At 46.8% G+C, this 14,520-nt stretch overlaps 1 protein-coding gene across 1 annotated transcript in view; it reads left to right on the top strand.

The window, feature by feature from the left end:
- Positions 1-14,520, top strand: part of LOC115145341 (tyrosine-protein kinase JAK1-like) — a 63,870-nt gene that overhangs the window by 31,850 nt on the left and 17,500 nt on the right. Inside the window, exons 4-11 of the mRNA XM_029686834.2 lie at positions 1,330-1,483; positions 1,623-1,786; positions 2,923-3,268; positions 3,470-3,652; positions 6,701-6,858; positions 7,054-7,168; positions 8,304-8,502; positions 13,159-13,268. Coding sequence (XP_029542694.1) covers positions 1,330-1,483; positions 1,623-1,786; positions 2,923-3,268; positions 3,470-3,652; positions 6,701-6,858; positions 7,054-7,168; positions 8,304-8,502; positions 13,159-13,268 — 1,429 coding nt within the window. The remainder of the gene's footprint in view (positions 1-1,329; positions 1,484-1,622; positions 1,787-2,922; positions 3,269-3,469; positions 3,653-6,700; positions 6,859-7,053; positions 7,169-8,303; positions 8,503-13,158; positions 13,269-14,520) is intronic.

Here is a 14,520-nt window from a genome sequence, read left to right as displayed (position 1 = left end):
AGTGTTTGAGCGAGGGGACACTCTGGAGAATGTGCCAGTGTTTGAGCGAGGGGACACTCTGGAGAATGTGCCAGTGTTTGAGCGAGGGGACACTCTGGAGAATGTGCCAGTCTTTGAGCGAGGGGACACTCTGGAGAATGTGCCAGTGTTTGAGCGAGGGGACACTCTGGAGAATGTGCCAGTGCTTGAGCGAGGGGACACTCTGGAGAATGTGCCAGTGTTTGAGCGAGGGGACACTCTGGAGAATGTGCCAGTGTTTGAGCGAGGGGACACTCTGGAGAATGTGCCAGTGTTTGAGCGAGGGACACTCTGGAGAATGTGCCAGTGTTTGAGCGAGGGGACACTCTGGAGAATGTGCCAGTGTTTGAGCGAGGGGACACTCTGGAGAATGTGCCAGTGTTTGAGCGAGGGGACACTCTGGAGAATGTGCCAGTGTTTGAGCGAGGGGACACTCTGGAGAATGTGCCAGTGTTTGAGCGAGGGGACACTCTGGAGAATGTGCCAGTGTTTGAGCGAGGGGACACTCTGGAGAATGTGCCAGTGTTTGAGCGAGGGACACTCTGGAGAATGTGCCAGTGTTTGAGCGAGGGACACTGGAGAATGTGCCAGTGTTTGAGCGAGGGGACACTCTGGAGAATGTGCCAGTGTTTGAGCGAGGGGACACTCTGGAGAATGTGCCAGTGTTTGAGCGAGGGGACACTCTGGAGAATGTGCCAGTGTTTGAGCGAGGGGACACTCTGGAGAATGTGCCAGTGTTTGAGCGAGGGGACATTCTGGAGAATGTGCCAGTGTTTGAGCGAGGGGACACTCTGGAGAATGTGCCAGTGTTTGAGCGAGGGGACACTCTGGAGAATGTGCCAGTGTTTGAGCGAGGGGACACTCTGGAGAATGTGCCAGTGTTTGAGCGAGGGGACACTCTGGAGAATGTGCCAGTGTTTGAGGACCATGCTTTTTTATCTGCCCTTGTATTCAGTGGAAAAACAAAGGGGGCGGGGCTCTATCAGTCTGTCGCTCTCGCTAATGAGACATGTTGACGAGACTGTCACTGTAGCCGTGTCCGAGGAACCTCTCTTTCATTATTTTAGCTTTAGTCTCAATCATTTGATTTGCTGCAGCTTCCACTTTGTTGGGAATATTGCATTTTTAGAGGTTTAAGATGATTAGTGTCACACCTTAGGGGCGTGTTCCTAGATTTTGGCCAACCTTTGTACACAAATACAAACAAATATGCATACTTAACGTCAATGCGCACACACACACACACACACACACACACACACACACACCTCTCACTCTTTTTGTCTACTCTCTCTCTCTCTCATCCACCAGGTTTTACTTCAATAACTGGCATGGGACCAGTGAGAGTGAATCTCCGGTGTGGAGACATTGTATCAGTAAACTGAGAGGAGGACTCAGCCCACAGAAGATCCCAGAGGGTACACCCTTACTGGACTCTGCCTCCCTCGACTACCTGTTCTTCCAGGTACATGTATGATTCACTACTCTTCCTAATTTCATTGGAACATTAGTCACCATATCAGAAATCTGACGATTTGTATACACATGTCCCTTCTTGTATGGTTATGTATGAGAATATTGTGTGTGTTTGTGTGTGTTTCCAGGGCCAGAATGATTTCCAGAAGGGTCTGGCTGTGGTGCGTAGCCAGCAGAGTGAGGCGGAGCAGCATGAGATAGAGAATGAGTGTCTGGGCATGGCTGTACTGGCCATCACTCACTACGCTATGACCAAAGACATACCTCTCTCTACTGCTTCCAATGAGATCAGGTATAGATGACACACTCACACACAGACAATGTTCCATACAACTTTTTTTTTTAGGAAGTGAGCAAATTTCAGATCTGCCTAGGGAAAACATGAATGTGGTGTAAATGTTGTGCAACTTCCAGGGTGCGTCTACTGTGAACACTGAGGCCATACCCGCTTTAAGTTACAGTTGTTGTGGTCAAGTAGGCTACTGTGGCTATTTGGCCTACCGTCAAAAACAAAAGAGAAAATGTATCCCGTAACATTGTAACATGGAAATAGCTGTTCTATCATTCAGTTTACGGTAGCAGCCAATGTGTGGTGTTCAATGTAGGCCTACATTCCATGAGACTTTTGAAGAAACACTAACCTAACATGAACCTGTTTAACCACTTGTCCTTCAGACAAGGTGGTGACAAAAGTGTTGTCTTTGATGCACAAATAATAAGTCAAATACATTATTATTCCCATACCATTATTACAAGGAATCAGACAAATTATGACATCCTCTGCCTATTGGCTACTTAGCTTATTCAAGCGTCTCTAAAAATACAACACTGCCCCTTTAAGACAAAAAAAAAGCTCTTTACCTGACTGGCTTTTCAAAGATGTCTAGAAATTTACACATTTTGTTCTCTTGTAGGAAGCAATCACTCCCACAGTAGTTACCACAAATTATTTATAAATGGGCTAATAACTCACTAACTAGCAGCTACATGCAGCTCATGCTCTGATCTCAAAACAAGTGCATCTACTCACGACTGCTCATGCTGTAAACACAGTCCAGTTCAAAAATGAATGGCACAGATCCATATATGGCAATGTTCTATTTGCATATAGGCCTACTGCAGCTCTGATTGGTTATGGCACACCGGTCTGTGTAGCGTACGGGCTAAGGCATTGATTGATTCAATCACAATTCCCACAGTAAAGGGAAATGTTGATAGTGTTAATTAACTAAGGGGGAAAACTCTAGTTGAGTCAAGCAGTCCCGGGGGAGCATAGTTTAGAGGGAACATTGCACACAGATATACTGTATAATCTGTACACACGTACCTGTTAACAAATGGAAAGGGAAGACAATGTCCCTAATTCCTACACTGACTCCATCTACCCCCCTCTATTTACCAATCCCTTTCTCCTCCTGCTCTCTCCAGCTACAAACGTTTTATCCCGGAGAACCTGAACCGGAGCATTAAACAGCGCAACATCCTCACCCGGCTCCGCATCAACAACGTCTTCAAGAACTTCCTGAACGAGTTCAACAGTCGCACCATGCAGGACAGCAACATCACGCTGTACGACCTGAAGATCAAGTACCTGTCCACCCTGGAAGGCCTCACCCGGGGCCTGGGGAGGGAGGTGTTGGAGCCCAGGGCCCTGGTACTTACCCAGGAGGGAGAGACAAACGGGGTGCTGAGCCATGGACCTGAGCCCTCCCTGGCCATCGAGGTCCAGGTTACTGGGACCACAGGGATCTCCTACAGGAGGAAGCCCCCTAATGTGAGTGGGAAGGTGGGGAGGTTAAAGGTGTTGGTGTGAGATTTCTGGTTGAGATATGTTAGAATGTCTAACATTAGACTTTTGGTTGAGATGTATCTGGAGAGGGAGTGATTTTGGAAGGTATTGAAGTATCTGAATGTATTTTGAAACTAATCTATAAGAAATCTTATGACAATGCATGTTTGCTTTTATTGGCAATAGAATAGCCTGATGCTGAAAGAGAAGACAAAGTCCAAGAAGAACAAGCTTGAGGGCAAACAGAAGAAGGACGAGAGGAGCGACGCCGGCGACGACTGGGTGACATTCTGTGACTTTCACGAGATCACACACATCGTTATCAAAGAGTCCTCTGTCACCATCTTCAGACAGGATAACAAGAAGATGGTAAGATAAGTGCACGCACACACACACACACACATACACACACACACACACGCACACACACACACACACACACACACAATACTGCTTGAGCTGAGATTATGCCGATTAAGCAGTGACAGTAGCATATTTAGTGTTTAATTAATTAATTGGTCTCAGGTTGTCTCTTCTGTACTGTCTCCACTCCAGCCAGCTAGTTCAAATGTCACTGGGCCTAACAACCAGCCAACCTAGCCCAAATGTCACTGGGCCTAACAACCAGCCAACCTAGCCCAAATGTCACCGGGCCTAACAACCAGCCAACCTAGCCCAGGAACAAATCATCTGATTAGTAGTCTCTGCTCCAGCCAACCTAGCCCAAATGTCACTGGGCCTAACAACCAGCCAACCTAGCCCAAATGTCACCGGGCCTAACAACCAGCCAACCTAGCCCAGGAACAAATCATCTGATTAGTAGTCTCCTCTCCAGCCAGCTAGTTCAAATGTCACTGGGCCTAACAACCAGCCAAACGAGCCCAAATGTCACCGGGCCTAACAACCAGCCAACCTAGCCCAGGAACAAATCATCTGATTAGTAGTCTCTGCTCCAGCCAGCTAGTTCAAATGTCACCGGGCCTAACAACCAGCCAACCTAGCCCAGGAACACATCATCTGATTAGTAGTCTCCTCTCCAGCCAGCTAGTTCAAATGTCACCGGGCCTAACAACCAGCCAACCTAGCCCACGAACAAATCATCTGATCAGTAGTCTGTGTTTAGATGAGATTAGATTACCATTACACATTCCTCTGTTAAGAATAGAGCTATGTACAGGAGAAGTCTTGTACAGTTGCTGAGTGTGTGTACAGTACTTACAGTGTTGCTCTAATTCTGTGGGACTGAAATGATCGCTGTGACTGCATGCCACGGCTTATAAGGGTGCCACTTGTTGCATCAGACCAAGCTAACTGAACCTCGAAAAAACAAGCTCCTTGAAGATGTGCAGTCTAGAGCACCAAGGAAAGGAGATGAGAAAAGGAATCTACAAGAAAGGAAGCTAGTGGAGTGTTTTGGAACACAGACTAAGGTGTCAGCTAATGGGGAGCAGGTTGGTATTTATTGGGATGAATCTTGAAATGTTATTGGTCACATACACATGGTTAGCAGATTATTGCAAGTGTAGAGAAATGCTTGTGCTTCTAGTTCTGACAGTGCAGCAATATCTAACATGTAATCTAACAATTCCACATCTACCTAATACACACACATCTAAGTAAAGGAATATAATAAGAATATATACATATAAATATATGGATGAGCAATGACAGAGCAGCATAGGCAAGATGCAATAGATGGTATAAAATCCAGTATATACAGTGCCTTGCGAAAGTATTCGGCCCCCTTGAACTTTGCGACCTTTTGCCACATTTCAGGCTTCAAACATAAAGATATAAAACTGTATTTTTTTGTGAAGAATCAACAACAAGTGGGACACAATCATGAAGTGGAACGACATTTATTGGATATTTCAAACTTTTTTTAACAAATCAAAAACTGAAAAATTGGGCGTGCAAAATTATTCAGCCCCCTTAAGTTAATACTTTTTTAGCGCCACCTTTTGCTGCGATTACAGCTGTAAGTCGCTTGGGGTATGTCTCTATCAGTTTTGCACATCGAGAGACTGAAATTTTTTCCCATTCCTCCTTGCAAAACAGCTCGAGCTCAGTGAGGTTGGATGGAGAGCATTTGTGAACAGCAGTTTTCAGTTCTTTCCACAGATTCTCGATTGGATTCAGGTCTGGACTTTGACTTGGCCATTCTAACACCTGGATATGTTTATTTTTGAACCATTCCATTGTAGATTTTGCTTTATGTTTTGGATCATTGTCTTGTTGGAAGACAAATCTCCGTCCCAGTCTCAGGTCTTTTGCAGACTCCATCAGGTTTTCTTCAGAAGGTATTTTTTCTTTATAACCACGGAGACTTGATTACAGTGGGGACAGGTGGATTGTATTTATCATCATTAGTCATTTAGGCACCTTCTTCAACATTGGATCATTCAGAGATCCTCACTGAACAATTACGACTGATTGTTGTCCTATGGAGAGTTTGCTGCACTGAAAGTGCAATCAGGGGCTGAATAATTTTGCACGCCTAATTTTTCAGTTTTGATTTGTTAAAAAAGTTTGAAATATCCAATAAATGTCGTTCCACTTCATGATTGTGTCCCACTTGTTGTTGATTATTCACAAAAAAATACAGTTTTATATCTTTATGTTTGAAGCCTGAAAAGTGGCAAAAGGTCGCAAAGTTCAAGGGGGCCGAATACTTTCGCAAGGCACTGTACATATGAGATGTGTAATGCAAGATATGTAAACATTATTAAAGTGACTAGTGATCCATTTATTAAAGTGGCCAATGATGTCAAGTCTGTATGTAGGCAGTAGCCTCTCTGTGTTAGTGATGGCTGTTTAGCAGTCTGATGTCCTTGAGATAGAATATGTTTTTCTGTCTCTCGTTCCCTGCTTTGATGCACCTGTAATGACCTCGCCTTCTGGTTAGTAGCGGGGTGAACAGGCAGTGGCTCGGGTGGTTGTTGTCCTTGATGATCTTTTTGGCCTTCCTGTGACATCGGGTGCTGTAGGTGTCCTGGAGGGCAGGTAGTTTTACCCCGGTGATGCATTGTGCAGACCGCACCACCCTCTGGAGAGCCTTGCCATTTTATGTATTGGGATGAATCTTGTCCTGAAGGCAGCTCTGCAGAGTGGTCTAGTAGCTGGCCTAGCCACAAAGTAATCAAATCTGATTTTAAAGCTAACCTTAACTACCCTGCTAACCTTACACCCAACCTTAAATGAAGACCAAAAAGCTCATTCTTATTAGCATACATTTTTTACGATATTGCCAATTTTAACTTTGCTGTGGGAACCGCTGAGCTAGGCCTCCAGGACACGATTCATCCCAATAAATGTCAACCTGCTAACAGGGATCCAAATATTGACGAATGAATCAAGTATAGAATGTAATGATTTATGAGGTATTTGTTACTATTGTTTAACTCGATTGTCCTCTAGGAGGTGCAGCTGGAGTTTAGAGGCGAGGCGCTGGCGTTCGCTGCTCTGGTGGATGGGTATTTCCGTCTGACGGTAGATGCCCATCACTACCTGTGTACAGAGGTGGCTCCTTCTTCTGTGGTGCACAACCTACAGAACTGCTGTCATGGACCTATCTGGTCAGTAGTCACACACACTCACTCTCTCTTTCTTTTCTCTCTCTGTCTGGCTTTTGTTCTCTCTCCCCATTTCCATCTTTATATCCCCCGTCATCTCTCTATTCTCCTAACCTCTCTTCTCGTCCTTCTTACCTTTCTCTATCTGTTTCATTTGTCTTAATCTACCGTCGGGTTTCGGGGTTTTGTCTCCTGCAGTACGGAGTATGCCATCCAGAAGCTTCGTCAGGAGGGCAACGAGGAGGGAACCTACGTCCTGCGCTGGTCCTGTACTGACTACCGTAACATCATCATGACCGTGGTCTGCAAAGAGGTAACACGTGCTTACCTGGCATGGGAGACACCTTGATTACGAAAGAGGCGCGAGACCATTGCACTCTGCCCATGCTGATCCCTGTGTATTCCCCCAAATGTGGGTATCTTGACTGCATCATTTCCGGTAATAGGAAAGTGAAAGTGCGTCCACACTCTACGCTGGAATTAGGGCGGCAGGTAGACTAGCGGTCAGAGCGCTGGCCCAGTAATTGAAAGGTCGCTAGTTGGAATCGCGGAGCTGACAAGGTGACAAGTCTGTCAATGTGCCCTTGCGCAAGGCACTTAACCCTAATTGTTCCACGGTTGCATTGGTATGGCCAGGGTCGAAATGGCAGACCCTTACCGTGACTCCACTCTCCGAGGGTGTCTCACCCCACTCTCCGAGGGTGTCTCACCCCACTCTCCGAGGGTCTCACCCCACTCTCCGAGGGTCTCTCACCCCACTCTCCGAGGGTCTCACCCCACTCTCCGAGGGTGTCTCACCCCACTCTCCGAGGGTGTCTCACTCCACTCTCCGAGGGTGTCTCACCCCACTCTCCGAGGGTCTCACCCCACTCTCCGAGGGTCTCACCCCACTCTCCGAGGGTGTCTCACTCCACTCTCCGAGGGTGTCTCACCCCACTCTCCGAGGGTGTCTCACCCCACTCTCCGAGGGTGTCTCACCCCACTCTCCGAGGGTGTCTCAGGGAGAGTTGGGATATGCAACAAAAAAACATTTCGAATTCACACGTGTATTAATAAACGAGAAGTCTGATAAAAAGCCAAAACAACAAAGTTCAGAGATAATCACACAAGGAAGTGACTAGGAGCTGTCTGATAAACAGTTACAACACAGATGATACCAAAACATGATACACACTCTGAGACACATACACAGAATGTCCTTTTCAAACAATGTGTGGTTACTGTCAAAACAACAGCCTGGCAGTCTGGTGTGTATATCACATTACCATGGTTAGATAAGCTGAACTCCCATTAGTGAAAACTGTGTGTGTGTGTGTGTGTGGGGGTGGTTCCAGTCAGTATGCAGTGGTAAACAGTTTGTTTTATCCTGCCTAACTCTCTCCCCCTTTCCCTCCCTGATTTCCTCTTTCCTTCACTCCTTCCCTTCATCTACCCCTCCCCCTCTCCAGTTGGATCTGTGTGAGTCGAGGCAGGTGCATTTGTATAAGAACTTCCAGATCGAGGTGGGTTCTGAGGGATTCCGTCTGTGTGGGACCGAGACCTACAGATGTTCTCTCAGAGAGCTTCTAGACCACCTGGCAAGACAGAACCTCCGTACGGACAACCTCCACTTCCAGCTCAAACGCTGCTGCCCCCCACAGCCCAGAGGTATGAGGAGAGACACAAATATTCAGTACACACACACACATACTTTCACTTCAACTTTTAGTGGTTTTATTTCAGCCCCTCAGGATGTCATGTTGGCCTTTCCATACATGTTTTGCACACAAGCACGCATATTGAACTGAGCCCTCTGCGTGACTTGGTTCTGGTCAGCTGAAAGCACGCATATTGAACTGAGCCCTCTGCGTGACTTGGTTCTGGTCAGCTGAAAGCACGCATATTGAACTGAGCCCTCTGCGTGACTTGGTTCTGGTCAGCTGAAAACACGCATATTGAACTGAGCCCTCTGCGTGACTTGGTTCTGGTCAGCTGAAAGCACGCATATTGAACTGAGCCCTCTGCGTGACTTGGTTCTGGTCAGCTGAAAGCACGCATATTGAACTGAGCCCTCTGCGTGACTTGGTTCTGGTCAGCTGAAAACACGCATATTGAACTGAGCCCTCTGCGTGACTTGGTTCTGGTCAGCTGAAAGCACGCATATTGAACTGAGCCCTCTGCGTGACTTGGTTCTGGTCAGCTGAAAGCACGCATATTGAACTGAGCCCTCTGCGTGACTTGGTTCTGGTCAGCTGAAAGCACGCATATTGAACTGAGCCCTCTGCGTGACTTGGTTCTGGTCGGCTGAAAGGATGTCCCTTTTAGTACCTGTTTACACCAAGAACTCTAGTTTCCCTTAGCGACACTGCCTCACCATGATTACCACATACTTAACCCTCTGAGGGTAACTGTGTGCATCTGTGTGTAGGTGTGGCTATGTGTTTTTGCAAGTGTCTTGTGTGTGTGAGAACCCTGTCTTGTTTACATAGTGTGTGTGTGTGTGTGTGTGTGTGTGTGTGTGTGTGTGTGTGTGTGTGTGTGTGTGTGTGTGTGTGTGTGTGTGTGCGCGTGCGCGTGTGTGTGTGCGCTGGTGCATGTGCATCAGTGAGAGGCAAGGAAAGGAGTACTGTGGTTTCCTGAGCACATCTCTCCTCTTCTGTTTACTGCAGACAGGCGTGGGAGGTGGAGGTGTGTGTGTGGAGGTTGTTATGATGAAATATTTTGCCTGCTATGGTGGTTCTGTCACAAGGGTGGAGCATCATTTGTGTTTTGATTTTGTTGTGTTTGTGTGTTGAAAACCACAGAGTTCTTTTTGTCACAACATCACTTCCTCCTCTCCACCCAGCCACACACTGATAATGATTCTAATATATCTACTACTCTACATTGCATTTTTGTTACACTGTACAGTCGTGGACAAATGTTTTGAGAATGACACAAATAGTAATTTCCACAAAGTCTGCTGCCTCAGTTTGTATGATGGCAATTTGCATATACTCCAGAATGTTATGAAGAGTGATTAGATGAATTGCAATTAATTGCAAAGTCCCTCTTTGCTATGCAAATGAACTGAATCCCCAAAAAACATTTCCACTGCATTTCAGCCCTGTCACAAAAGGACCAGCTGGCATCACCTCAGTGATTCTCTCGGTAACACAGGTGTCAGTGTTGACGAGGACAAGGCTGGAGATCACTCTGTCAAGCTGATTGAGTTCGAATAACTGGAAGCTTCAAAAGGAGGGTGGTGCTTGGAATCATTGTTCTTCCTCTGTCAACCATGGTTACCTGCAAGGAAACACCTGCCGTCATCATTGCTTTGCACAGAAAGGGCTTCACAGGCAAGGATATTGCTGCCAGTAAGATTGCACCTAAATCAACCATTTGTCGGAGAGCGGTTCAATTGTTGTGAAGAAGGCTTCAGGACGCCCAAAAACGTCCAGCAAGGGCCAGGACCGTCTCCTAAAGTTGATTCAGCTGCGGGATCGGGGCACCACCAGTACAGAGCTTGCTCTTGCTCACAGGCACAGTGAGGCAAGACTTTTGGAGGATGGCCTGGTGTCAAGAAGGGCAGCGAAGAAGCCACTTCTCTCCAGGAAAAACATCAGGGACAGACTGATATTCTGCAAAAGGTACAGGTATTGGACTCCTGTGGACTGGGGTAAGGTCATTTTCTCTGATGAATGCCCTTTCCAATTGTTTGGGGCATCTGGAAAAAAGCTTGTCCGGAGAAGACAAGGTGAGTGCTACCATCAGTCCTGTGGCATGCAAACAGTAAAGCACCCTGAGACCATTCATGTGTGGGGTTTCTTCTCAGCCAAGGGAGTGGTTTCACTCACAATTTTGCCTAAGAACACAGCCATGACTAAAGAATGGTACCAACACATCCTCCGAGAGCAACTTCTACCATCCATCCAGGAACAGTTTGGTGACGAACAATGCCTTTTCCAGCATAATGAAGCACTTTGCCATAAAGCAAAAGTGATAACTAAGTGGCTCGGGGAACAAAACATTGATATTTTGGGTCCATGGCCAAGAGACTCCCCAGACCTTAATCCCATTGAGAACTTGTGGTCAATCCTCAAGACGTGGGTGGACAAACAAAAACCCATAAATTCTGACAATCTCTAAGCATTGGTTATGCAAGAATGGGCTGCCATCAGTCAGGATGTGGCCCAGAAGTTAATTGACAGCATGCCAGGGCAGATTGCAGAGGTCTTGAAAAAGAAGGGTCAACACTGCAAATATTGACTCTTTGCATCAACTTCATGTAATTGTCAATAAAAGCCTTTGACACTTATGAAATGAGATTCGCTTCGGCATTCCAGCAGTGGATCTTTATGCATTGAGGGAGAATACACAGTGACCACTGTTCTTTTCCCTGAGGGGTCGGGATGCACCGATCGGGATGGACGCGTTGGCATATGAGTGACCATGTGACCTCCTGTATTCATTCCCCCTACTGGCCCTGATCGCTCTCTCTGTTTCTCATACTAATAGTGCCACATTGGCCAGAAAGCCACTGGCTGGCGGAGATCACTCAACTACTATGCGGTCAACTGTGGCACCTCCCACTGCATTGGGACCTACTGTGCCAGGAGCGCAGGGAGATTTTCCAACCTCACCCGGAACGGTTGGCACTCTGGGCCCATGATCGGTTTGATTTGAACACGGCCGGGCCCATGAACGGTTTCATTTGAACACGGCCGGGCTTCTCCAAAAATCACATTTAGACTGTTGAGTGCCAGAGCCTCATCCACTCTGGGCCCCTTGATTTGTAAATGTCATGTGTTTGAGGAATGGCGCACCAATTAACAGGCCGCGTCGTTCCAGTGCTCTGTCCCGGTCGTTTACACAGGAATTATTAGACAAAGGAAAGGCCTTTTCTGCTATTAAGGTATATCTGGCAGCTATTTCGGCTTGTCGTGTGGGTTTTGGGAGCACAACAGTAGGGCCCGTTTTGCCTGTTTTGTGAACGGTGCAGGTCGATTGAGTCCAGGGTCCAAACAGCTTGCCCTGTCATGGGACTTATCAGTTGTTTTGGATGCTCTATGCCAACAGCCTTTTGAGTCCAGGGTCCAAACAGCTTGCCCTGTCATGGGACTTATCAGTTGTTTTGGATGCTCTATGCCAACAGCCTTTTGAGCCCTCGGATCAGGTGGAGGTTAAGATGCTTTCACTTACGGCAGCACTGTTACTAGCGTTGGCCTCTGCCAAGCGTGCAAGCGACATTCACACGCTCTCAGTGCACTCGTCAATGTGCACAGTTTGCTCCTGGTAACGATAGGGTATCATTGCGGCCAAACCCCGCCTTTATCCCTATGGTTACTAACCCATCTTAGACGTGTCTTCCCCTTGAGCTGACAGATTTTCCTCCCCCCACCCAGAACAAATGGTTGTATATGTTCGCGCTCTGTGCATCTACATGGACAGGACTAAGTGGTTTAGAAACACCTTACAGGGGTAAAGCACTCCATAAACAACGCCTCCCCCACTGGATAGTGGGGGCTATCGCTTTGGTAAAGATATTGTCTCCTGCTGGCCTACTGGCTCATTCCACTAGAGAAATGGCTGCGCCCTGGGCTTTATTTAAGGGTATATTTATCCAAGATATTTGCTCAGCAGTGAGTCGGGCTTCATCTCATACGTTTGCAAAGTTTTATAGGCTCCATGTCACTGCACCAACACTGGCGCATACTGTTTTAGGTGTAGGATCTTCTGAGGGCCAGGGCCCATTTTGTGCGATGAGTCACACAGGGCAGTCGGTCGTCAGGATAAGCTTGTCTGGCAATACAGGAGTTCGTATATACCATAAGTGAAATACCGAAATGAATACTTGAAAGAGAACTTTAGGTTCCAACTGTAACCCCGGTTTTCTGACAGTATGAGTGAGGGATTTCACCAGACCACCCTGCTTGCAGGAGAGAGGAAGAGGTGTTGCTTATATTGAATGACTCATCGATGCAACGTTGGACCTTTTTATAAGGTAGGAGGGACGCCCCTCCCCGACGACACACGTCTCAAAATCCAGCCAATCATGGCTAGTGTAGTGTATTAAAGGCTTCTCACAAATACACTGGGGGCGTATCCCATAAGTATACTATCATACTACACTATATACAAAATCAAGTGGATTTGGCTACACCTGTTGCTGACAGGTGTATAAAATCGAGCACACAGCCATGCAATATTTTGTTGTTGCGTGGCCTAATGAACACAACCCTGGTGTGTGTGTGTGTGTGTGTGTGTGTGTGTGTGGTGTGTGGTGTGTGGTGTGTGTGTGTGTGTGTTTTGCACTGGCTAATATGGAATATGTGTGTGTTTCAGAGGTGTCCAACCTGTTGGTAGTAACTAAGGAACGAGTGCTGGTCCCCCAGACACCCCTGCAGGAGAGCCAACTCAGCTTCCACAGGATCCTCAAGGAGGAGATATTACAGGTACAGCACCGTACCAGGCACCGATAGGGGTCTTCCTGTGCCCAAGCACCTGCCCGTTTACCCTCCTACTGGTGCCCAAGCACCTGCCCGTTTACCCTCCTACTTGCCAAGTGCCCTTTTGGGTGATGAGTGAGGTATTTCACCAGACCATCCTATATTTCTTTTTGTGCAGTAGCCCTAATACATTATCACAGCATATTGGCTATATGCCTGGCCTACCAATATTGTTATTCTCAGACCATATTTCATTTCATAATTCGAGCTTTGATAACAAAATAGATCTGTGGGCGTATCACTTGCGAGGCACAGCTGAGCATAAATGTAAATCATTTTACTGCACTGATGTTACCTGCATCGGATGGTCAGTCTCAGCGGAGGGAGGCAGAGAGCAGCAGAGGGTCTAGCTCTCACGGTCCCTGCTCTCTCCTTTCCTCCTGTGAGACAGACCAGAGAGGGGACATTGTCCTCCACCTGACGCCGAAACTCAATTCACACTGCATCCGCCTCAGGCACAAATTCATGTTGTTCCTATGACGAGAGAAGTTAAATATTCCTTAATATTAAAATAGACACGCCGAGCTGCTAATAATAAAACGCAGGCCTGTCGATACACTTGGCTACTCCTTCACTGCAGCTGCAGCGCGAGTGGAAGTAGGGAGAATTGCGTTTTATGTTTAGTAAAAGTGCTGAAATAAAGTAGATATGAACTCGCTCATAAAAACAGCAGCTCTTTGCTGTGTTCTTTCAAAGTTTCTCTCTTGGTCATAGTTTTAAAAGTTTGATAAAATCACAGGTAGGCTAGTCTCAAACATTTGCTGTGGGGTCGTGAAAGCTGTAGGCACGGTGATATGAGCTATCCGACTGGCCAGCGCAGTAGGTGCGCTTGATTTAGCCACAGTTCTCCTGGTAGGCGGTGTTTGTCCCTTCAGACAAATGAAAGGGTTGAAAATGGGAACACTTGGCCTACACGGTGTGCAGGGCTTCTGAATCAAGTGCACCTACCGCCAACAGCGCAAGACAAATTAAACAATTCAATGAGATGGCAAACCTTTACTGTTGGCTTTTCTACAGAAATGTTTGGTGATCAACTAGGAATGCCTTAAATATCGGCCAGTCGACCGTGATCAAAGATCCACACCCAGCCAGCCACATATCATGAGTTAGAAGATTGTGAATATTATTGAACATTAGTGAACATACCCTATCAGTCACATCCAGTACATACCCCTATCAGTCACATCCAACAAAGATC

The sequence above is a fragment of the Oncorhynchus nerka genome, linkage group LG17 (assembly GCF_034236695.1).
Source record: "Oncorhynchus nerka isolate Pitt River linkage group LG17, Oner_Uvic_2.0, whole genome shotgun sequence".
Lineage (NCBI taxonomy): Eukaryota > Metazoa > Chordata > Actinopteri > Salmoniformes > Salmonidae > Oncorhynchus > Oncorhynchus nerka.
Note: the sequence above shows the minus strand (reverse complement) of the source record. Positions and strands in the feature narration are given on the sequence as shown.